The sequence below is a fragment of the Trichoderma aggressivum genome (assembly GCF_033847375.1).
Source record: "Trichoderma aggressivum f. europaeum strain CBS 100526 chromosome Unknown scaffold_003, whole genome shotgun sequence".
In the NCBI taxonomy this organism is placed as follows: Eukaryota; Fungi; Ascomycota; class Sordariomycetes; order Hypocreales; family Hypocreaceae; genus Trichoderma; species Trichoderma aggressivum.
In genome coordinates, this window is record NW_026946369.1 from 211704 (window position 1) to 235747 (window position 24044).

At 50.8% G+C, this 24044-nt stretch overlaps 9 protein-coding genes across 9 annotated transcripts; 1 reads left to right on the plus strand and 8 right to left on the minus strand.

The window, feature by feature from the left end:
* Nucleotides 1-355: 355 nt before the first annotated feature.
* Nucleotides 356-1140, minus strand: Triagg1_1189 (uncharacterized protein; the record flags this gene model as incomplete). Its single annotated transcript, XM_062895231.1, has 3 exons — nucleotides 356-656; nucleotides 774-904; nucleotides 1102-1140. 3 exons carry the CDS (start codon nucleotides 1138-1140, stop codon nucleotides 356-358), a joined length of 471 nt encoding a protein of 156 aa, XP_062759528.1.
* Nucleotides 1141-2040: 900 nt separating this feature from the next.
* Nucleotides 2041-3139, minus strand: Triagg1_1190 (uncharacterized protein; the record flags this gene model as incomplete). The annotated part of the gene is made up of 3 exons (XM_062895233.1): nucleotides 2041-2064; nucleotides 2119-2786; nucleotides 2860-3139. The coding sequence occupies 3 exons, from the start codon at nucleotides 3137-3139 to the stop codon at nucleotides 2041-2043; spliced, it is 972 nt and encodes a 323-aa protein (XP_062759529.1).
* Nucleotides 3140-4690: 1551 nt separating this feature from the next.
* On the minus strand, nucleotides 4691-5113 carry Triagg1_1191 (uncharacterized protein; the record flags this gene model as incomplete). The annotated part of the gene is made up of 1 exon (XM_062895234.1): nucleotides 4691-5113. The coding sequence occupies one exon, from the start codon at nucleotides 5111-5113 to the stop codon at nucleotides 4691-4693; it is 423 nt and encodes a 140-aa protein (XP_062759530.1).
* Nucleotides 5114-8362: 3249 nt separating this feature from the next.
* Triagg1_1192 (uncharacterized protein) lies at nucleotides 8363-9071 on the minus strand (the record flags this gene model as incomplete). Its single annotated transcript, XM_062895235.1, has 2 exons — nucleotides 8363-8859; nucleotides 8984-9071. 2 exons carry the CDS (start codon nucleotides 9069-9071, stop codon nucleotides 8363-8365), a joined length of 585 nt encoding a protein of 194 aa, XP_062759531.1.
* Nucleotides 9072-10541: 1470 nt separating this feature from the next.
* Triagg1_1193 (uncharacterized protein) lies at nucleotides 10542-12572 on the plus strand (the record flags this gene model as incomplete). The annotated part of the gene is made up of 1 exon (XM_062895236.1): nucleotides 10542-12572. One exon carries the CDS (start codon nucleotides 10542-10544, stop codon nucleotides 12570-12572), a length of 2031 nt encoding a protein of 676 aa, XP_062759532.1.
* A 441-nt stretch (nucleotides 12573-13013) lies between these two features.
* Triagg1_1194 (uncharacterized protein) lies at nucleotides 13014-13316 on the minus strand (the record flags this gene model as incomplete). The annotated part of the gene is made up of 1 exon (XM_062895237.1): nucleotides 13014-13316. The coding sequence occupies one exon, from the start codon at nucleotides 13314-13316 to the stop codon at nucleotides 13014-13016; it is 303 nt and encodes a 100-aa protein (XP_062759533.1).
* Nucleotides 13317-14194: 878 nt separating this feature from the next.
* Triagg1_1195 (uncharacterized protein) lies at nucleotides 14195-14820 on the minus strand (the record flags this gene model as incomplete). The annotated part of the gene is made up of 3 exons (XM_062895238.1): nucleotides 14195-14485; nucleotides 14574-14705; nucleotides 14770-14820. The coding sequence occupies 3 exons, from the start codon at nucleotides 14818-14820 to the stop codon at nucleotides 14195-14197; spliced, it is 474 nt and encodes a 157-aa protein (XP_062759534.1).
* Nucleotides 14821-15804: 984 nt separating this feature from the next.
* On the minus strand, nucleotides 15805-16830 carry Triagg1_1196 (CAZyme family GH16; the record flags this gene model as incomplete). The annotated part of the gene is made up of 1 exon (XM_062895239.1): nucleotides 15805-16830. The coding sequence occupies one exon, from the start codon at nucleotides 16828-16830 to the stop codon at nucleotides 15805-15807; it is 1026 nt and encodes a 341-aa protein (XP_062759535.1).
* Nucleotides 16831-19748: 2918 nt separating this feature from the next.
* On the minus strand, nucleotides 19749-22552 carry Triagg1_1197 (CAZyme family GT34; the record flags this gene model as incomplete). The annotated part of the gene is made up of 8 exons (XM_062895240.1): nucleotides 19749-20418; nucleotides 20497-20797; nucleotides 20860-21276; nucleotides 21399-21695; nucleotides 21780-21939; nucleotides 22109-22195; nucleotides 22271-22415; nucleotides 22470-22552. 8 exons carry the CDS (start codon nucleotides 22550-22552, stop codon nucleotides 19749-19751), a joined length of 2160 nt encoding a protein of 719 aa, XP_062759536.1.
* Nucleotides 22553-24044: the final 1492 nt, after the last annotated feature.

A 24044-nucleotide genomic window follows, 5' to 3' on the forward strand; every position in this document is an offset into this window, starting at 1 on the left:
AGGAACAAAATGATACCCTCTGGCAACTGGACTGCAACTTGGCTTTCGGAAGGATTAGAAGAAACAATTCATAGTCTGTAATTTATTTTTTCTCCGTATCGTAAAAAGCTGCCCATCTCGGCAGCTACGGCTACGGCTACGGCTACGGCATGATTTTTTCATTTTTCATAATTCAATCACAAATATCAACACCGTCATGGTAACGCTTTGAAAATGCTTTTAATTCATTTGACTCTGATCTAGAGTACAGCACCAGCTGCGTATGCCAGAAAGCAATCCCATGGAAATGCTCATCACAGTGATGAAAAACCCAGCCGTCACGCCTGTCCACCCCAGACCGAAAACAGTAAAACCATTAGCCACCCTTCTTCTTGGAGACACCGACAGTCCGGCCGCGACGACCGGTAGTCTTGGTGTGCTGACCACGGACACGGAGACCCCAGTAGTGTCGGAGACCACGGTGGGCACGGATCTTCTTGAGGCGCTCCAGATCCTCACGGAGCTTGGAGTCGACACCGTTGGCCAGGATGTGAGAGTCCTTGCCGTCAACGATATCGCGTTGTCTGTTCAAGAACCAGGCGGGGATCTTGTACTGGGTAGGGTTTTGGATGATGGTGACGATACGCTCGAGCTCTTCGGAGGTAAGCTCACCGGCGCTACAATTCAAACCACATGTTAGTTTTCCAAAACTCCTTTTCAAATTTTTGAGGTTTTCGACTCGCGGCCTCCGCCAACCAAGAAAAAAAAACGCATGAATTGGTGAATTATCGTACCGCTTGTTCAGGTCGACATCGGCCTTCTTGCAGACCAAGTTGGAGTATCGGCGACCGACACCCTTGATCTTGGTCAAGGCGTACATAACCTTTTGCTTTCCATCGACGTTGGTGTTCAGAAGACGGAGAATCTAGACGAAGACAATGACTGTTAGCCCACAAACGCCGCTCTCCTGTTTCCTCTTCCACCCTCTCCCAGCCCGCCTCAAAAAGCATCCCCAATGCTCCCGAAATTTTTTGTTCGTTGCGATGATGACATCGACACGCCGCGTAAAATTCCGTAGCAGCTGGAAACGTCTTTGTCCGGGATGAATTGGAAACCACTTACGAACTGAAAGTTCGTCTTCTCTCCCGTGACGAGCGACATGCTGGGCAACTGTATGGGACGTTGCCGTGCTGCTCGTTAGATTCGATTGTTCGGGTTGAAGAGAAGAGGGCGGAGGATTTCCCAGGACTCGCTAAACATGGTGGAATTTTCGGCCCTTGTGGGGGCACAAAGTAGGGCACACACGGCGACCTGCCAACGTAAGCAATCACGTGAAGCCTGCACGTGACTGACCAAACCGAGGACAAATTCGTACAGTACTTATGTACCGTGCGTGTTTTCATTTACACCTTTATTTTTCTCCAGAGCAGTAAAGCAAAGATTCTCTTTGCCCTGCTCTCTTCCACAGCCATTGCCCGCAAGGCTGGAACCCGTCGTTACGATATGGCGTGGAGCTCAAATGTAACGACAATGGTCTTGATCCTCATTTCAGTCTTCAGAAGTGCCTTGCTTGAACGGTAAGTGTCCTGTAGATTCTTCAACATGTAAATGCGCCTTATCGTCTTTTTCCATTGCTCGACCAGCGTGTCCTCGCCTGCTGATCTTGAGCCGGATGCCCATACTTTTGTATGAGTATAAGACAAGAACAACCACAACGTTTTTTGAGTACGAGGTCTTTCTTCTTTCGTGAAGGCTGTTCGTAATTTATCTGTTGTTACATGCTATGATTTACCGTTCTACAAGACTGAACCTGCGGGTCATTGTGGTCCATAAGCTTGACCTCTATCCATTACGACCACGCTTGTTGGCTCGGTTTGCTGTATCCGTTTGTCCATCAACCCATTGCACCCGAAGCTTAAAGACAACCACAACCAAGACTACCAAACCCACCAACCGAAGAAGAAACAGATCCCGTTGCTCAATCGCCATGCTATTAGTACCATTACCCGATTAAAACATTTCAACAGCCCCATTTTTGTCCTTGGCTCATTTCTTCTCTCATTACAACTCCGCATCATAGTTGAACTATCTGCTGTTAGATGGCCGCTCATCATAGAGGGTCAGGAGTTGTGGACTTACCTCCTTTGGCTGCGTCAGCCTGCCAGACAAAAGATCAAAGAGGTTTGCCCTGTCCATCTCATTTGATTGGGTACCACCTCTCGAGGAATGCGCAATCATGACTTCAACACGATTAAGCCCACGTATTTCCAAGAGCTCGTCCAAGCCGAGGACGTCTGCTAGTCGTGTATTCTTGTATGCCAAAGGAAAGTAAGACTTCATCAAGGTCGATCGCTCGTTGAGGTGGATGTATGTCAGTCTGGAGATTACGATGCCCAGGCTCTTAAGCTTGGGAACCTTTTTCAAGAGCTGAAACGTCTTTGCCGCCTCGGGGCCGCTCCACTGAACCACAATCTTCCTCACGTTGTCAAAGAATATGTCGTTGTTCATTAAATGCGATCGCAGCTCGCAGGGGCAGCGGAATCGAAACGTCTTTGTGCGAAAAAGTACTCGATAAAATTCTAGAGTTATTAGGTTGGGACCAAAGATGTGTCTAAGGTCCTTCATTTGCGCCGTCTGGAAGGTGTTGTCTCGGTCGAAACGAGGACACTTGCAGGTGCCTGGCTTGTTGCTTGCCGGCAAAATGGATTTGGTGTGAAACACATTATTTATCATCAGAGCGAAGATTCGCTCTCGTATCTCCACTGGCAACCGAAAAAAGGGGAACCCAGCAGCAGGAGATTTCCTGTCTGTAGACGCGTCGTTAATATATGATGGCGGGTCAGGGCCAAGGGAACTCGCAAAAACCGAATCGTGACTGACCTGCAATTTCCAGCAGCTCTGTACACATCTCAATGACATCGCAACACGTAGGAATCTCGCTAGGTTGATTCTTGATGATGTTGGCGCATTTTGTAATAGTATTGGCGATGGCCGCTCTGCGTTTTGGACTCAGCCGCACGAGTCTGCCAATCTCTTCGGCGTCGATAGAGCCGCTGTGGTGGTCATCGAGGGCTATGAGCAGGTCCTGTATGTTCTTCGACAGACCGTACCTGGCCGGCACGGCCATCGTCTTGAGGGCGTAGAACGACTTCATCTGCATGGTTGGTGACAGGCTGCTCACGATGAACTTGAAGACGGGAAGCTGATGGGAGCGTGTCTTTGTCGATGCAAGATGAGAGTCTCGCAGATCCGGCTGCTGCCGTTAAGAATGTTTTTTAGGTGACGAAGTCTCAAACTCTGAGCAGTGACGAGATTTTCCCAACCAGAGGGAAGGAGGGCAGAAGGAGGGCAGAAGGAGGCACCTGCCAGCTTTATGAGACGTCCGCCAGCTGCCTGGTGGCCGGTGGAGAACCGAAGTTTGCAGAGAAACAGTTGCATCACGAACAGGTAGTGAAAGAAAAAAAATGTGGAAGAGGAGACTCAACTTTTCGAGAGAAAGTAAAAAAAAAAAAAAAAACACTTATAAGATATCGCGGATACGGGGGAGGTGGTGGGATTAGACTGGGGAGATAAAGTAAGAATTCATGGTAGTTAGAGGCCTCGTGTTATGAATTCATAGCCTGTAGAGAATCATGAAACCAAACGCCGTGGCTTCCAAGACCCAATATTGGGAGAGTGCCTACCTAGGTAGTGATTAGTACTCCATAGTAACGTGCAGACGGGGTTCGCATTCACGGGACTCACGGACATGTAGAAGGAAAACGTTGGGGTAAGTTTCTGAGGCCGTCAACGCGAAGTAGCTTTCAAGAGTCCCAGAGTGTGGAGAGTACCTACTGCCCGAACTCTTATAAAAATCGGATAGATACAAGGCAGATACCGCTCACTTTCACAGAACGAACATCGCCGACATGTAAGTAAATACTGAACTGCATTAAGATATTTTCTAAAACTACCCAAATACGAGCACATGTTGTGTACTGTATATATGTAACCCAATTGCTCGAGCTGTGTCCAGTGCTCCCGTCCAACGCCGTGTTCCGTCTACAGCAAGTTTGATACTCCTGCAGAATGTGCCCAATTCCATAATAGACAAAAGAAAAGCCGGTGCGAGATGCCGGAATCCCACGTATCTAGCTGTAAAAGCCGCCCCCCCATAGTCATAGCCGTTTGCGTCGTGATAAAACATAACACAGGGTGAACGCGCACACCTCGTGCCGAAGCCGAGATGCGGGTTGCACGAAGAAGGAATATTGCTGAATCAAGGAAATAAAAAAAAGCAGCGGTCACATGAGGCTCGACGGTCTAGTAGATCTAGATCTGTCCCCCCCTCATGCAGGTACGCTTGGCACCGGTGTTTAGCGCGGGTGTAGGTGGCGTCTCTCCTCCGCATCGTAGTATATTAAAAACAGAGAAGGTAGGAGAAAAAGGGATGTCGAAAAAATAAGAGGTAAAATAAGACAAAGTCGAAAAGGATGTATAATGTATAGTCGTCGAGGGATGGCGATATTGATTTTTTTCCCAGTAAAGGGATTGTAAAATTAGCACGCGGTAATCGTGTGCTGGTTAGGTACCGAGAGTGTGAATCGATGCGCTGCGTGCATATAGCCATATAGCCGGTGATGGACTTGGCGAATGGGGAAAATTTCCGGTCGCAAGTCGCATAAGCATCGGTTCCCGGCTCTGCATCGTGCATATTGCAGAAAAGCTCAGATCAGATGGTGTCTGGCGATCCAAGGTCGAGGCTGCCGTTGCGAGTGCAGCACGGGCTTATGCCGTCAAAGTCGAGATCGACGACCTGGCTCGGGTCGCTGGCGCCAAACGTCATGGTGAAATGGCTGAGCATCTCCTGGTGCTTGAGGTTTTGCTCCGTCAGGGGCTTTTCGCTGGGATGCTTCCAGGTCCTGCCCTTGTTCTTCTTGCGGTTCTTTTCCTCGGCCTTGGCCTCCTTCTCCTTGGTGTCCTTGAACAGCCGTGAGAGCACCGAGCTCGTCTTTTTCAGCGACAGTTGAGGCGCCGATTCGGAGCTGGAGCTTTGTCGGGTCGAGTCTGTTGTGGCGTTTGAGTCTGTCTGAGAAATGGTGTCTGAGTCGTCAGATCTGCGCAGGGCGCGACGAAACCGGTCCCGGATGGCCATTGTGATGTGAAGAGGTGCTGCAAGTGTGCCGTAGAGGACAAAGTAGATTCGGGTCAAGTCGAGTCGAGTCGAGTCGAGAGCGATGAGAGGCTGATGTGTTTGTATGCAGGTGTGAATGTAGCCGCGAAGCAAAGCAACTCGGGTATCACAATAAGTAGCCGGAGACGGGGGGTGCTCGCTGCTTTTTATTCCGAGTACATCAAGGTGGTATCAAATTTATTTCAAGCCCAAGGCTTAGAGTTTGTAGAATGGCTGAAGAAGCTTTGGCGCCACGATGGACGGGAAAACCAACGCAGGCGCGGCGGGAGCAGATCGACGACTATTAAAGGGGACCGAGGGAAAACCGCTCACGGATCAAAGGGCAAATGTATGCGAACTACTGCTAGTCAGGGCTTTGTACAAGCATGCAATGTTCCAACACTATTGTACCGGCTCAGCATTACTGTGTACGTGTGCGAGTACTGTTCAGCACAGTCCGTGTTCCCTTTACGGAGCGCCCCCAGTGGCGACTCCAGCGCTCGGCCTTTCTCGAGCGAGCGGAGCAAGAAACCACCACACGAAGGCAGCAGCCAAACGACCAGGGCCCCAACGCGAGACTGCTTGCGGCTGCAATTGGCCCAGCCGGCGGGAAATTGGGCCCGGCCGACTCCAGAATCTCCAGGAATTCGTGCAAGCTGCAAATTCCCCAGCCCGGGGTTCCCGCAGTCCCCACTGAAAATGAAGTCAGTATGGAGCTGCAGCCCGGAGCATGGCCTTGTTCATGTTTGCAGCTGCCCGCCTGCGCAATTTTAGCGGCCTGTTTTAGAAGGGGGGCGCTGTTCTGGAGCGGGTTTTATTTTACCTAGCGACCTCCTGATTCTCTCTCCCTCAATCCCTCCCAAGCCTCCCCCCCCCCATGGCGGAACTTTTCTCAGCCTCTGGGCCAACCAAGAGCCCAATTCCCCGAAAATGCGCGCGCCATCGTCCATCGTCCAACCCGACGGCCATATTTGGGGTCGTCGAGAGCGCGTAGATTCGCGGGGGCGCCGCTAACTGTCCTCTCCGAGATTTTAATTTCCTTGGTTCTGCAGCCATGATCTGGCGCCAGAACCTTGGAACGCCACCCAGGGAAGGGAAATGTTGGCCACTGCCGCAGCGTCGTACCGTATGCATGTTTAATTACCACTTCGGCTCTCCTATCCTGTCCTCTCTTATCTTACTGAATCAAACTTTTTTTCTCTTTCCCTTCTCCTTGTCAGACGCTGAGGGTACCAGGATAGGTAATGTCAGAAGAGGGCGGAGACGGCGAGACACTTTAGTAAGCCGGACTTGTCCAAGGATTCGGACCCAAGCCCGCGGATGGGTGGACACTCACTGCATGTGTCTTGTCTCTCGTGTTCCGTTTTCTCACGAGCTTGTGATTGTGCTCGTACGCGGCCGGAAGCAGGCCCAGACCATCCATGGATCTTTTTGGCTGTGTGCGGCGTGTATCAACAACATGTCTCAACGAGATGCCTTTGGTCTCGCCCTCTTCCGACGTCCTTATCTGGCGTGAAACCTCCATGTCGCATTCCGTTTGGTGTGGCGTTTGATGTGACAGCGCTTCTCTTTAGTTCTGGCACCGACGCACACATGCCGAGTCGCCGAAGGAATCCGTCCACTTCTCGGTCACACTCACCAGAAGCTGACTCGCTGGGTGTCGCACACCATCTTAGCGTATCAGTACAAAGTAGGTAGCATGCGACTCTGCAAAGGCCCGTGACAGTCGCAAACGGAGCCGCCATGGATGTCAGTCGCCGTCGATCGGTCACAGATCTGGGCTCAGCGGGCATGGTTGATGTCCTGGCCTTGGAAGAAGATTCTGTCTTCCATGACTTGGACCTGGACCCATGCCCGAGTATCTACCTAGGTAATCCGCACAGATTTATGCACTGAAAACCAATCTGTTGCGACCTCGGCACTTCCGCCCCCAAAATGACTTCATCTTCTCCTATTGCGCCGGCATAAACCCGCATGGCATGCTCGTAGACATATAATTTGAAGTCTTTTACTCTGCACTGACCCGCGCGCGAGCCGTGTCTCTACCCCTTGGCGATCTGTATTGAAGGGCGCTTGATAATTCTTCGCCAATGCCTTCGACTCTGCGTCTTCAGCGGCTGTGGCGGGCTCCGGCGGTGCCACAATCTACTCGCACCCTCTTCTCGGTTGTGCCGTCCCGTAAAGAGCCGGCGATACAAGGCAGATCGCTCGTCGTCTCCGATGCGGGCGCCTCAATTTTTTGTTCCAAGTTTGTTCAGCCACAGTACCTTTCCCTAAGGTGGCAGCGCTAGCATCTACAACTTCGCCTCCTGGTTGTTGAGAGGGCGAAAACAACGGAAAGTTTTTCTCCGTCGAGGCCTTACCGGAGCCATTCAGGTCAGCATGTGTCTGTTCATCTACCTAGCGGGCCAGAGACCCAACACAACAATTGAAAAAAAGAGAGAGAAAAAGCACAATGGGTGGAGCTGAGACAGCCCTGTCAAAGCCTGTCCTCGCTATGCTACCATGTGCCCAAGGCGTTGATCTTGTTGGACTCGGATCATCCGAGATGCGCGGACTTGTACGATTATGGAACGTGCTTGGGCTAGAAGCGCTCTGGAATGTTTGGTCTGGAACGTTGCGTGCAGCCCATTCAATTTTTGCTGGCTGAAGCTTGATCTGCGCTCTCAATTGATGCTCCACAAATATCGGCAGTATGTATCCATGGACAATAAGGGCGGATGATCTGAAGATAGGCTCTTCATGCAGCTTTGACATTCCTGTGGACAAAGTTGTCTCTTAAGATTCATGCAACTTAAAATAGATTACAATGATTTTCCACGCATTTTTTGCCGCAACTTTTTAGATAAATTACCAACCTTGATTACCCAAATATTTGTGTATACGCTCCCAAGCGGAGGACGGAAAATCCAAGACCGAGAAGATTTCGAACACCCACAGATGAAATATACACCAGTTGCTTAAGCATCTGCTACTATATCTATAGTTCTTTATTAGTTGCTACTATATCCATAGTTCTCTAGTAACTGCTACTATATTTATATGTTTATAGTAACTGCCACCATAGTTATATATGCAAATTCCGGTGCTGGATAGGCGTTCTCTCACAAAAACACCACTTAATGAGCTGGTTGGGTGCTTATCTTGCTGAATTTATACACTTATTTACTTTGCGGTCTCGCTGTTTCTGACCTCCGCTTGGCCCATACTAAACATTCACCCGTCAACTCCCTACGGAGTACTTGAGCTGGTATTCTGCATCATGACACCAACAAAAACCATGAGAACCGCTGCGTAAGCAAATGTAGCTGCGAAAACGGCATCCAGTGATCCCATGGATAACGCCATGAGTAACCCAAAGGCAGCTACACAGCCCGTTGCCACGCCAAGGCTTAGATAAATCTCTTGTTTGAGCACCATCAGCCACATCGGGAAAAGAAGAAAAGCGCCGGCAACCACAGCCCCTCCAATCCGCGATGCGAATGCCTTCTTCTGAGTCTCTCCTCTCGTGTTTGCGATGGACTTTGCACTCTGTTTACGTCTGTCTTCCCATGGCACTGTAGGGATTGTCGTTTCCACGGGGGCTATGTCAGCGGCCTCTTTGCCATGCAACGTAACGGCGGATTTGGGATAGATGTCGTCGTGGACACGCTCGCTAGACGCAATGAATGGGTCGTCTGGGCTGCTGTAGAAGCGACCCATATACTCGTGATCTCTCACTGCCTGAACTGTCAAGCGTGTTAAATAGTCAAGTCCAGTCATTAGAGAAATTGTGCAGACAATGCAAGCGAATAGTCATACCGTATTTTCTTAAGGTTGGGTCTTAGGATTGGCCTAGTTCTGACAACTCACGCAGAGGCAAGTCATTTGTATTTTTTCTTCCAAACTGCTGAGCCGCCGCAATGTTTATGAGTCTAATCTGAAGTTGTCGCAGATACATTCTTTGCAAATTTGCAAAGTTGAGGCGGTATCCGGTGGAGATACGGTTGGACTGTGGCCTGCCCTGTAGCTGGTTGAAAAGGGTGCCCAGCCATCGGGGATATATGGTCGTCGGGAGTTGATGAGATGTACCTTACCTATACAGCCAACCTTGTAAATTTCACAGACATCATCCCAGCTCAGGTCGTCTTCTGTAGTGGAAGATACCTGATATGTAGTACAGTTCTCATCATTAATTCCGGGCTCCAGAATCATTGGCATCTAGTTGATCAATCTGATCTAAAATCAGGAAGCGAATACTCAAGTCCGTATAGAGGATTGAAAAAAATCTTTGGGATCTTCTTACAATGCTAATATATCACCACCATGCGTGAGGTACTCAGCCCAGAGCCACCACCAATATTTAGCATCAAGTCGGCCTTTGCCAGATTGACATCTGCTACACACGTCTCGGCTACAGCGGTTTCCAGCAAATTATGCAGAATTTTTACCGGGAAAACAAAAACTGAGCCAGCAAGTGCTCATGCAGTTAGTGAAACGGCGGTTCTGAAGTAATTGAAATGATGACTCCAGAAGTGATTAGGTGTTGCTTATAGCCGAGAAGCTTGATGTTTGATCCGTCGTGTAGCTACATCGATTAGCAACGCGGATCGTATTGAATATACCTAGGTATTAGGCCTATGTAATTTAGAACGATCCATTTATTCTAACCAAACCCTACAAGATGTCGAGCGAATATGTCACAGCGATGCCAGCGACTTCAAGTCTCAATACTCTTGATAGGTAGTGCCAATCCTCCATCGCTGTGATTGGTCGGTTCAAATATAGACCTCAGTGATGTCACTGCCCTATCAGCCTGACCTCCAGCGCTCTTCGTGCCTGAACATCAGCGCCTACGTCAGACGTTGACGAATCCATCTGATTGGCCAACGCCCACATGACGCATCACGATGCCCACCGACCTGCTCCCTGAGCTCGTGATTGATGCGACTTGACCTGGCCGTCATCTCAGCGTAACCAAAGGCCTCTTCTTCTCTCCAGGCTGTGTGTCTCACCAGTGGGACTAGCATCTGTGAGACCGGTACACCACCCCGATCGGTTGTCTCTCAGCAGTAACTGCTGTACCAGCTGTGCGGTCGCGTGGTCCTTCTCCCCAGGATCCTCCTCTTCACCGCATGATTTGTCTGATTTGAGCAAGGCGCCTGATTTGTTCGAGCTTCTCCGTCTGAATACCCAGCTGAAAGGCCTTCGAAACTGGTTCCAAACCTCGCCTTACTCGGCCATGGCCCTCTCGTGAAGCTACTGCCCGTAGCCATCATCACCAAATCATCACCACATCATCGCCTTGTCGTCTCCACAACGCACTCTCTCTTGAAACATCGCATGCTGCTCCGCTGATCGATCTCGACGGCGCAGCCGCATCTGAATACGAAATCCGCTCCCACGCGTCTATACTCCACTGGCCGCCGCCATGACGGCATCATTCCCCCACGAGCCTGACCATGGCGAACCTCATGTTTCTCGTCAGCAACAGTTTACTCCGAGCGCCAGCACGCCGTCGACTCCAGGCGCTGTTACCCCCCGCAACCGCTCTCTCGACGAGCGGCCAGAGCGGGAGCGGGAGCCTGTAAATGACGAACACTCGCCGCTGTTACCACCGGCCGACTACGATGCATTTGGTGCCAGATCGGGTGGACGAAGTGATGGCCACGATGATGACAGCCAAACCACCAAGAGCTTGTGGTACCTGACCATCTTGACCATCGGTATTGGAGGTCTGCAAATCGCGTGGTCCGTCGAGCTCTCCAATGGCTCACCATATCTACTATCGCTGGGACTGAGCAAGTCTCTCATGGCTCTGGTCTGGATCGCGGGGCCACTGACCGGTACCTTGGTGCAGCCATATGTCGGCATGTTGAGTGATAGCTGCCGCCTCTCATGGGGTAAACGGAAGCCGTTTATGCTCGGTGGTGCCACTGCAACCATAGTAGGGCTGCTCTTCTTGGCTTGGACAAAAGAAATTGTCAGCGGCGTGTTGAGCATCTTTGGGGCTGATACCGAGTCACACGGCGTCAAGACTACCATTATTGTGACGGCGGTGATTGGAGTCTATCTGCTAGACTTTGCCATCAACACGGTCCAAGCTGCCCTCCGAGCCTTCATCGTTGATTGTGGGCCTGCCCATCAACAAGAGGCGGCGAATTCCATGGCCAGCCGTATGACAGGTATAGGAAATATTATTGGCTACATTGCGGGATACGTTAATTTGACGACACCCCTGTGGTTCCTGGGTAACACCCAGTTCAAGATTCTTTGCGCAATCGCAAGTATCTCGCTAGGATCTACGGTCATTCTGAGTGCCTCCCTGATCAAGGAACGAGATCCTCGATTAGACGGCCCTCCACGCAAGAAGCAGAGCATCTTCTTGTTCTTCTTTACCCTCTTCAAGTCCATCAAGCGATTGCCGCTTCAGATCAAGCGGGTGTGTCAGGTCCAGTTCTTTGGCTGGGTTGGCTTCTTCCCTTTCTTGTTTTATACATCTTCGTACATTGGCGAAATCTATGTACAGCCCTTCCTTGAAAAGAATCCCCACATGACACCTGGTGAGATTGACAAGCTGTACGAGCAAGCAACTCGAATGGGTTCCTTTGCTCTCCTCATCAACTCCATTGTTAGCCTGCTGGTCAATGTGTTTCTCCCGTTTTTTGTTGCTCCGACCTATGATAGCCATCCTGTACTGGATAGTTCGGGATCCGGCGTCAAAAAGTCGTTCCTGGATCACCTGAGGATACCCGGTTTCACGCTTAGGCGGGCTTGGTTCGGGTCTCTCATCCTCTTCGCCATCGTCATGGTTTGCACCGTCTTTGTGAGATCTGTCAACGCAGCCACAGCCTTGATTGGGGTCGCCGGAATCACTTGGGCCATTACTCTCTGGGCTCCGTTCGCCATCATCAGCGCCGAAATCAGTCGGCGTGATGCTCTCGCCCGCGCTAGGCGCCCCCGACGGGACAATCGAGATGCTCTTCCGCCCTTGACTCCCGCCACTGGCCGCACGTCTCCAATGGAATTGGCAGAAGCACCCGAGGAGGAGGAGGTGGATCAAGCGGGCGTGATCATGGGAATCCACAACATGTCCGTTTCCGCTCCTCAAATCATTGCCAATGTAGGGTCGAGTTTGATTTTCAAGATATGGCAGAAGCCGAGGGGAACACCAGGCGACCATAGCATCGCCATCGTTTTAGCGCTTGGGGGTCTTTTTGCGCTGGTATCTGCCTTGTTTGTGCTCAGAATCAAGGACGACGTGTCTGTTCCGCCAGAGACTGTGGCTGACGAAGAACATGGCGATGCGGACCGAGATGACGACGATGACGATGAGTCCCCTGAGGGTAGAAGTACCAAGCCTGGCTACTCCGCGGTGCCAACGGGAGAAGCTGACGCCCCGAGGCTGGTGAGGAATCCCAGTTTTGGAGGCTTAGAAGTAGCGTCTGGATCTGATAGATGAGGCGATGACCGAGTTTGGAGAGCAACGGGCTTCATTTTCAATTGCATATATGGCATGCTGTTCAGCACAAGGTATGAGGCGAGTAGGCGTAGCAAATTAGTTTGGTATATACGTGACAGTAGATCTCAGTAAAGCAAAGTATTAGTTGTATTAGTTTGGATATGTGTATTATAAGCGCATTTGTCAATAATAACTCCGTCGAGCAGAAGCAGCCGGCTTCTAGCATCCACCTTGAACCATTTTCAGTCGTACGTCAAAACTGCCCTTTGGCATCAAACCCCCAAGGCCTTTTTTTAGTAAAACCCTGGTTCCTCCTTTCTCCCATGGTGAGTTCATTCTCTACAGACTGCCCCCTTGGTGGCTCGTTCTCAGGCCCCATGGCCCAGGTCCCATTCGAAAGCTCCCTTGAACAACAAACAAAATCCTATCCCACCTCGCTCCTTAAGCCGCGGTCAACCTTGCCTTGCCAACTTTGCAGACGCCCATGGTAGTGACGACTTCTCCAGGCGACGGGCCCGACATTTCCCACGTGCTGGCGCCGGCCCAGAAGTGGCAGAACGAAGTACCGTTGACGCAGTAGGTGATGTCGCAGTGGATGGCGGCGGCCGAGACGGTGGGCGCGGCGGTAGCTGTGCTCGTGTTGTTGAGAATGGAGGTGGATGTGCTCGTAGCGGGTAGGAAGGCGGCGGTGGCGGAGCTGGTGAGGAGGAGAGAGATGTATAGGATGGGCTTTAGGGAGAACATTGTAGGTGATTGTTTTGTTAACGAAGTTATTCTGTGTGTTGTTCTTGTTGCTGATAAGTTTCCTTTTTTTTCTTTTGTTGGTGTATAAGTTCAATGTCGGTGGTTTGGTGGTAACTGGGTTTTTTTTTTCTCCTGCTGTACCTATGGTTGCTGTTGGGGCAAGGGCTCGATTGTTCCTGCCCTCGGAGAATCAAGGCATATACGAGTTAGTACCTTGAGAGCACTAAGTACCTTAGAGGTATAGGTAGTGTATTTCTTACAGAGTCATGCCGGAGAGGAGAAGACAAGTCATGCCTCTTTTATGTTGACTTTGAACACTTTTCATCTCAAATAAAAGTGCAACGAAACGGCAGCCTCACCGACGGTAAGTGATTCATCAACACGTGCAGCCATACTATCAACATCAGCTGTGCTCGACTTGTGATTCAGAGACTTGATGGCGGTGAGCTTTTTTGCCTCCCTGGGCAGCTCTAGCCATTCTCGCTCTATTTTCTCCTCTCTCCTTCTTCTGTAAAAACATTCTACAACAAGATTACGCAAAGACTGTGTTCAAAGCCGAGATTATGCTCTTTGACGTCTATATAATTTCTTCGCGGATGCCAGCATACCGTCTCTAGAGTTTTGCACGCTCTATATACCCCGGGAGCAGGCTGTTTCTTCGATCAGTCTGGAGGCTGGCTCAGAAGAGTGTCGATGGAAGATGCCTCTCTCCGGGAGCCGACTTTGGTGCTCACATTGACGAACTCAGGCTTTCTCGCAATGAAAACGGCCTTATCAGGGTAATTGTCACCCAGCTACACTGCCAAAACAAAGTACAAAATCCAATTTTTATTAACGTTATTTTAGCAACTCCAAGAAATAAAACCCGAAAATCCAACTCAGAGCTTCAGATTCACATTCTGCCCAGCCATAACCCACAAAGACACCAAGATGGCCGATCCCGCCATCCAAAAAAGCGACCTCAAAGGAGCCAGCTTTCGGTTCTGGCACAGGACGACGTAGGCAAAGATGTACGCAACCCGGGAGACGAGATAACCAATAGTCAACGAATTGAGCATCCTCACGTTGACGCCCGCGTAGTTGGCCGCCAGCACGCCCGAGGCGTACAAGCCCACCGTCTCGAAGCCGTTTTCCTGAGCGCTCTGGGCTCGCATGATGCGCTGTTGTTGCTGTGTAAAAGGCGAAGAGTCAACATCAATTTCTTTCAAATCGTGTTGGCAATGGGACAAGCTGAAATGAAATCAGGCGAGAACTCACGATTTTGTCAAGCTTGTCATCGGCAAGGACAGTTGTCCTCGTCTGTCGCGGATTGGCAGGGTCAAAAGACTTGCCAGCCAGGGCATTGGCAAACATTCCGGGAAGCATGCATAGCACAAATGCTGCTGGAACCTAATATAGGATTGAGTCAGTTGCAATCCATCAAGTGATGGAGTCTCAGTTTGATGCCTCGTACGGTGAAGAACGAGTAGTTTTTGGAGAGATCCAGGCCCGCGAGGAGACTCATTCTGGCTGATGGATGGATGGTTTGAAGTGGTTATGGAGAGCACAACACCGACTGACGTTCTTTCTGTATAGACAAGAGATGGCGGCCTCGTTATTCCTCTTTGGCGGTTTTTTTTTTTCTCAAGAAGAATTCTCACTCGGTGTCCAGAGCGGGTACGAGTGAGCGGCTTGTACATGGATTTAAATGCAACGTCCTCTACGATATTACCCCATACCGGAAATCGAAGCTACCAGGATACCGCCCTCTCCATGCAGTCTAAACGCGTAATGCACGGAACCTAGAAAACAAAACCCCGGCGACCATCCAAAGCCCGATTTTCCTGGTCAAAACATGCGATTCACTGCCAAGAGACGCACAAACAAAAGGCCAGATTTTGGGGGCTGACGCGCGTGGGGGTTCTGATAGGACCAGAAACTCCTTTGGCCGACGACCCGAAGGCCGAAAGGGTTGTGTTGTGCCTCTTGGGAAATGGCCAAGTTGCATCAACGGGTACCTAGCCTATTTGACGATTTACTTTTTGTTTTCGGACATTTTCGCAATACCGAGGTAGGAGGTTTGTCTTTGTGATTGCAATTGCACACATGCACATTTGAACAAGCTTACGACTTGATTTGTTAGACACGTAACTACATGATACCTGGTAGGTTGTAAGTGCTGCATATTGATGTTTATGCCGATGGTTGTCAAAGTATCGATTCGACATGGTTCTTTCGATTGGATTCTAGTTTAGGTAAGAAACACACTCTGCACCAATTACGCCTTGTGTATAAGAATTGCTCAGTCTATATCTATGGCAAAGAAAAATAATGTACAGTTTCAAGCAAACTGTCCTCTTCAACAGAGCGAGAAGAGATCAGAAAAAGAAAAAAGAAATATTCGACCCGCGTATGTATCTAACCAAATCCAAGGGTATCTCCTCCTCCTCCATCTAGCTCTCTACCTCTGCACCTTTCTATCGTCCATAATTCTCCTTCTTCGCCCCGTTCAGGCCGCGAATCTCTTGGGAAGAGTCTTTGGCAAAGCATTTGCTCCTGTCGCAACATTGGGAGCCTGTTGATATACGCTGACCGAGTTGATAAGCCAAAAGGCCTTGGCAAAGGCCGCAGGATTGCTAGAGACGTAGTCCTCGCACGTGGCGGCCAAGGCGGAGCACTCGCTGTTGGATGCCCAGACCTGGCCTGCCCAGTCACCGCAAAACGTAGTGTCAAAGACGATCTGGTTGTTCTTGAAGTAGTTGTCGATGCTGCAGCCGTCGGCGCCGGTAAACTTGGCGAGGGGTTGGCCCCAGCCGGCCGGATTGGGCGTACCAGTGGTGATGTCGAGGGGGATGTTCGTTCGAGGGAAGAACCAGACGGCAATGTGCTCAGATGTCCACTCAGTGGCGTAGACCCCTCCCCGAATAGCATTGAAGCCATCGCCGTAGTTCTGGTTGTCCGCTGTTGTCTGGCCACATCCCGAGTTGCTCTCATCGGGGCCGCAGTCGCTGCTGACCAGTTGAGTAGACGAAATAGATCCACTGTTGCTAACTGTGAAGCCGGGGCCTGTATGAAGCGTAATAGAAGTGGTCGTCTGAGTGTTTACACCCTCGATAATGTCGATTTCGCCCGAATACGGCCAATTGGGGCCAAGCAGCCAGTAAGCAGGCCAGACTCCGCAGATGCTCTCCGGCATATGAGCAATATCGGCAATGAAAAGCCCGTGCGTGAAGGATTGTTGCGAGCTCACGCGAACTGACTTGCGGCCTTTGGGTGGATTCTGGGTAGTGTAGTCGACGCCCATAAAGACGCCTCCAATAGACGTCCCGGCGAGACCCAAGGAGTTTGCGGTTTGAGCGTCAACATATTCGACGAAGCCGTGCGTTGGGTCCGAGTCCGCGTAGAAGTCGAAGTGAGAAAAGAAGTTGGTTGCGTCGTAGGTGACGTCCAAGGCATATTGAGAGTATTGCGCGAAAGCACCTTTGCCAGCAAAGAGTGCGGCGGTGGTTAGGACGAGGCCTCTGGAAGCATACATGATGATGCGGTGATGGAATATAAGAAATTCAGGGTATTTCAAAGTCGTAGAAGAATATAAATCGTGTGTTGTCGATTGTTCGTGTGAGCCAGCCACAGGATACAACAACGATGAGAAAAATCGGCCTTGATATAATTATGGAAAAGAAAGAAATGGTTATGTGCTTTGGCGAAAAGGGCGGGAGAGAGAGAGAGACCAGGAGTGACTAATATGTCAAAACCAGATGGAATCTATTCATAGATGGAGTGAATTGTAATTGAACACGACTCGTCTAACCAACCAACAAAAGACGGTTTGTTATTCAGTGAGGAACAACCAGCGGCCGAAAGGATTGAACGGCCTAGGAGTGAGAAGAAAGTGAACCTCAAGGCCAAAAGGGGCGATGCTGCGTGTCAACGAGAAGCAAACAAAGGCTACAATCAAGGCCCATTTGGGGGCATGCGGTCATCTAAATACAGGCCGCAATGTTCCGTCTCTCAAGTTTTTTCCATGTCCTTGTTGCTCCATGTTTCTTATACTCTTCTTCCCGGTTCACGGACAGGGTCTTTGTGTGATGGCGGGAGGGAGAGACATTCTGGACCCGCCAATCTCAGCCCCAGCGCAGGTCCCCCCACGGACGGCAGATTTGGCCAGGGCCGCAAGAGTCGAGTCATTTCTCTGGTTCGATGGCCAAAAAAAATTGTTACTGACATGGTTCAAGTATCAAATTTCTTTGTGCGTGGTCCAGGTGCAGTCATTTCAAAACCGCGTCGGTAGGCGCCAGATGGGAAGTCTTGGTGTAATTGTGAGACGATGGTCCATTGCTCTATCAGCGCCTCGTGGCCAATCAAGGGCTGCAGTCGGGGATTTCTCGCAGCGCGCGGTGCCTGGCGTTGGCGCGGCTTTTCCCCCTGATCAGCGCGCTTTTATAGGGCACTTGTGCGGCCAGCTAGCGAAGGGGGCGGGAGAGGATAATATGGACTTGATATCCCATGCATCCATGTCAAATGGTCGGTGATTCGTGAATGAGTCATGCTTCCAAAGATGAATGAGATTGGTGTTTGCACATCAGAAACAAGACTGGAAGGAGGATATTCATATGGACATGTATCTGACCGATGCCCGCAAGCAGAATCCGGGGGACGCACATCAACGGATATTGCCCACATGCACTTTTGTCAAGGTGCAGCTGCAGCTGCCAGCCCCCCTCAAATAAAAGACGCAGCTTTGCTATTAAAATTCTAAATTCAAAACATACGTTTTAGTTTTTGAACGGCATGTTCATCATGTGCTCAAGTTTAGCCGCGCTGGACTACTACCACGCGGTTACTCGAAACGGCTTACTCGCCGAGTCCTGGTAGATGTATTCGCAGTTTTACCGCTGTAACGGGCAATATAAACCCAACCTCTCTCTCTATCTTCAGCGTCTTTCCACCATCTTTACAGGATCAATCAGACGGGAAATAGGCATTACACCTCTAAGAACAGCGGAATGCCTGCTGACGACCAAATGACCAGTCTCATCACATGTCACAGGCCACCATTCCGTCAACTTTCCTATACAAAGAGTCCATTTCCACCACTATCTTAGTAGTAGTACTTGTATAATTCCCACGCTCCTTTAAAAATTACAATGCAACGTTGATACATAAAATGACAACCTCACTCTCGCAAGAAGCCGCCATCATGACCAACCATCTCCCCCGCCCACCACCAAAACCCCCTTCTTCGGCCCTTTTCATCCCTCGTACACACACACAGACACACACACAAACCTCCCACCCCGAAACTCACTAAATCATGTCCATCCCATTCAATCAAATCGCTCGCCCTACCAGATCTTTCTCCGGCTCGTTTCCGCCGCAGATCATGTCAACTTGCCATCTCCGGATACCTTCATCGCCAAGCGAAGCCCCCTCCCATGTGAAAGGAGATGGCCCCGTTTGTGGGCTCTCGAGGCGAGTCGTGGAGCAGATAAGCGATGGAGACAAGGGGTATCGCCTGGACAAAAGATTCATCCCTGGCAAATTCACCTGCCGAGATCAGCAGTCGCTCATGCATGGCATATACTTGATCAAGATCCGAGCAGAGACTGCAAGATCGACAGCCCGTCAATTTTTTGGAGGGCCTTTTCTAGCTTTTAATCACCACATCACAGGCCTAAATAAACGTAAAGAAGATGTAAATCACTATTCAAAAATACAAAAAAAAAACATCTCTATAAATTATCTCTTTGGAATATATACCCAATCATAAAATAGGGGGGGACTCCGATGGATGTCGCCTTAAGATTTTTCCTTCTTTCTCCCTTCTTTTCCATTTTCAGAAAGAAAAAAAAAGAAGGAAGAAAATCACCAAATGTCATGAGTGCCCAACGCCAGGAGACAACCACGCAATGGCGCCCTATGCATCGTGAGCCTTGCCTTTCCCTAAATTTCTTCTTTCCTTTTAGAATATCCACCCCGTGTGTTTACCCCCCCAAACCCTGTATGTGTTTGACTCGGGAAGCAAATTTCTTGCTCCCTTTTTCTCCTTTTTGGCATCTCGCGTTCCCGGCCAATTCCTCCTGAAATCGTGAGGTGTTGAGCCGTTCAGCAGAGATGCTTATTGTGATTCGTCGCCTCGTCAGATGGTAGCCCCTCTCCCAGTCATTGTCAATTATATTCGTCCAGCCGTACAGGGAAAAAAAAGGGGGGCATGTTGATGCGTTGATACAATCAAGAAATATTAAGACCAACATCTATGCAACAAGCAAAAATCAAGATTAAAAAAAAAGAACAGATGATTTCTCAGAATGCTTCTGTGCTAGTGAAATGAAGCCGACGACAAAACGCCTTGTCGGGCTCGTGATTTGAAAAGTCGGGGTTGTGCCCAGCACAAGATGTGAAAAGGGCAAGCCAAACTGTCGACCCCGTTGCTAGTGCAAGATGAATGGCAGATTATAGCTTGACTCTCTGGCCAGTGAGTTTGTACCAGATGAGGGCCACAATCTCCTCCTTGAAGAGCTCCCAAGGGTTTCGGTTGAGCCAGTAGCTGAACTCCCGGTAGTGATACATCTCACCCCAGCAATCGCGGCCCCATTCGCAGCCAGCCATATTAACTACGAAGTCGCGATCTTTTTCATTGTAGTGTATCCTGGTGTTGTTCTGGCCGGATTCGTCTCCACACGCAGCGGTAGGGAAGCTGTTGATCAATCGCTGCGGTAAGAAGCCAGTGTGTTGTCGAATCCAGGGCTGAGTCCGGTACAGTTGCTCGAGAGCGTCTTGTTCCTTGTGCTCCCATTCCATGTGCTTTTGCTCATACAGCACTGGGTCCCACCAAATATCCAAAAGTTGTTCAGTCCAAGCGCTGCGTCGAATGAAGAAGGAACCCAAGTTGAATCCGGAACAATCCTGGGTGAGCATAAGGTTCACGGAATTGATGTTGCCATCGCCTACGGGGCTTCGCGCGTCTGCATCCAAATATTCATCCGTGAGGGGATGGGTGATGTTGAGAGGGTTGAAGACGTTGATGTCGCGGTACACGTGGCGGTCGAGGTGGTTAAACATATGATGTTGAAGAGAGTATGAAGGCTCCATGATGTAGGTGTTGAGATCCAACCACCAGAACCTGGTTGTGTTAGTCAAACTGCGAGACAGATGACAAGGGTATCCCCTGTGTGCTGGGATTTCTTCTTTTCTTGCTCACCATTCGGCATTGGGGTATTTCCGCATCGCAGTCCGTATAAAGTCGACCTTTTCCCAGCTTTCTCGCCATTCGTGGGCATACCGCTTCTTGGTCTTCATGTCGACAATTTCCAGGTCGTAGCCCCATCGTGTGGCATATTTCCGCTTGTTGCGTACGCTGTCTCGTTCAATGGCCCATTCCCGAGCGCCCTTCCATTCCATGACACCTCCGCCGACGTTGGCAGCCAGAATTATGACGAATTTCTCGCCGCCGCCGCCCAGAGTAATCCGTCGCCACCAGTGAACGAAGCCAGGGGCCTCATCTAGTCCCTCGTTAGCAAAATAAAGCTCATCAACTTGCAAGGGACGCAACGGTTCTGCTCACGGGTGCCATAATAAACCACAATGGTGGAAAGTATGATTAGGGGAAGAAGAAGCCTCCACTTGAGCCTCCTGCCAATGCGGGCAGCCAAGGATCGTATCCTTCCGCCGTTCTGGATGTGTCCTCCTCGTTCATACTTTTCCCTCTCGGCATAGGTGTTGCCCGGGCCAGAATTGAATCGTGGCAGACTACTGGATATGCGGCGCATGTGTCGGGTGAAGAAGCCCTGGTTCTGCGTCGAGAAGGAAGGGTAGCCGTTGGCACCTCCTTGCTTCCTCATCTTGGCGGATTCCCAAGAGCTGCCGGCGGCATTGGAAGGACTTGAGCGGCCGCTGTTGATATTCAAGCCGGGACTCGACCACCCCCCACCTGGGACAGGCGACGGGCTTCGGGACAGAGACATTGGGTCGGCGGGCGTGCCTGCGACGGGGACACAGAGATTAGCCAGCGAGCGACTTCAAGTTTGCGCGACACAAGATGACGCAGGGCAGGCGACGCGGGAAGCCTGCAAGGGAGCCGAGCCGGGCGATGGGAAGACGTACCGACGATAGGGGACAGCTGGGCCTGGTTGGCTGTGCGAGGATGGATGGACAGCAGGTTACCAGCGCGCACCTCGCTTAGAGAGTGGCTGCCAGCCGAAGAGCGCCGCCGGTGATGTGACGGCACAGGCCGGTCGTTGAAGGAGCTCGAGGAGCCGGCCGGGTGCCTTTGGGAAGCCAGGGTGAATAGCTGTGGTGCGGACGGCGGGAGAAGCTCGAGAGTTCGACAGGTGTCGAAATACGGAGTCGGGCGTGGCAGCAAGCAGAAGCGGGCTTCCTGATACGGAGCCGCACTAAGAGCTAGAGAGAGAGAGAGAGAGAGAGAGGAGGGAAAGAAAATGCAAGCAGCTCAATGCAGAGCAGAATGAGAGGCAGACGACACACAAACTGGCTCCAGAAGGGGGAGGGGCGCGGTTTCTGACTTCTGACAGGACCCGAGAGAGATCGTGAGAGAAGCCCCCAAAGCAGAGATCGAAACCCACACCGGGTACCAACTGTCGCAGGCGGCGACACAAGCGCTAGGCTGGCTGAGCAAATTCGCGTTCTGGCCAGATGTCGGTATGAGATATGGGATCGAATGGGATAGTCGAATGGGGGTCGAGGAAAAAAAGAGAGGCGGTTTATTGGCACGTCTGAATACAGGGTCCGTAGGGCCAAGGTCGGTTCGGGCTTGGCTTTGTACGGGTACCCAGGGGCGGCTGAGCGCAAAGTACCTCGCCGTGCCCCTGGCTGCTCAAGTGCCGCAAAAGAGGGCGACCTGGCGGCTGGCCGAAAACGACGGGGTACAACGCAAAGCGGGCCTGTGCGGTAGCAGCAGGACGGGGCTACTTGCGCTGCGATGGTGCTGACGATACTTGATAAGGCCAAGTGCGTACCGGGTACATGGCGGTACGATGTAGAGAGCCCCGACGGGCGTGGCGAGTCACAGTATCCAGCAGGTACAAGTACTGCTGCAGACTTGTTGCAACGGCGCAACCAAGAGAAGGGAGAATTTCGACGCCAGGGACAGGAATCAAGGTACTGTACTCCGTAGTGGCGCCAAGTATTACCTGACATTGGACATTAGACACATACAGGAACGAAAGATGAATGCTGAAAGACGACAGCGACAACGACGATTCTACGAGTGCTGAAGCCGAATCTCTCTCTCTCCCCATCTCGCTCGCTTACTCTGAAACGTTGCTGCAGCAAAGCGTTTTTCCCTTCTCTTTTCCCACGCACGGCCCTCGTGCTTGACTTGGGCGGTGGCTTAGTTCCATTGCATATGACACGGTGCCAATCATCGGACGGGCGAATCGAGATGGATGCTTTTTTGCTGCAAAAGGGGGCCGCACGCCTTGCTTGGGAACTTCTCGTATCTGCGCTGGCGATGGTACGGTGGCAGTTGCGAGAAGCACCTGGAATTAACAGTCTCATTAACCAAACAAGGCAATATCATGCATGAGATGGATTGCGTCTTTTGCTTATTTTCTTTTCTGTCTTTCTTTGTCATTGTCTCCCTTGGTTTGTCTGCTTGCTTGGTTTTTGTTACGGGCTGAACAATTCCGTCTGTTGGTTTTTTTTTTCTGGTAGCAGTTTTTTCATTCTCGCGTGTTCGGACACACAACTGCAAGCGGCCACAAAATCGGTCTCGAGTGCGACGGTTACGGGAACCAAAAAAAAGGACAGCAGCATTGATGTTATCTCGAGTCTAGCCCGCCTGCTGAATCGCCGTGCAACGAGCACACAAGACTCGAAGCTCGTGTCTCGTGTCTCGTACCTGTACCCGTACCCGTACCCGTGCGTTTGGTGCCTGGCATCGCGCGATAAGGAGGATTATTAGCCGCTACCGGGGATGAGGAAATTTTAAGATTGATGAACCATGCTCCTTGCGATTGCGATTGCGATTGCCACTGGCCGATGCACACAAGCAGCATTTTGGCCAGCCGTCCATCCATCCTCAGCTTCTGCCCTGCGTCTCTCAGGGGCGCACCGGCCAGCGAAGCCAATCAAGGAATTCCATTGCGAGATTTTCTCCTTCGTCCAATATTACTGCGGAGTACTTCGTACTTGGTAGGTTCGTACAGACCCAATAGTTTAGTGAAGTCTCTCGTATGCGGCCGGTCTTGTTCCGCGCCGGCGCAGGCACTCGATACAATGGATTGGATCCCCTAATCCGCATCCCTCCAGCAGGTAATTCGCACCATCTCGTAGCGCATGTGTCCATCCCACTCCCACTGCTTAGCTCAGAATCAAGGCGTTCATCGTGGGTCTTGATTGACTGCGTGAGCCAGTTCGGAGGAGACCGAGTCGTGGTTGCTGGCATGTCCTCTTGCGGGTTAGCGGTATGGCGTTAAATTTGATGTCAAGCCAAGCATTTTTCTTGGCTTTGACAGGACATGGATATCCTCGTATTACTAATCTTCCATGCCGGGGCAAGGTTTGACGAACACCTCGTTTCCAGGCAGTGGAAAGTAAAAACAGCCAGCTAGGGATCGTGTAATGCGTTTTCTTGGTCAATAGCAGGCATCAAACTGGGAAATGGACTTTTCTCGTATTTCTCAGGTAGGCGAAAGGTCTGTTCTCCGTAAGGTGCAAGTATGAGGTCTACAACGCTCTCAGCTGCAGCGCTCCAGCACCGGCCCTAACAACGGGGCAGACAACCCGTCA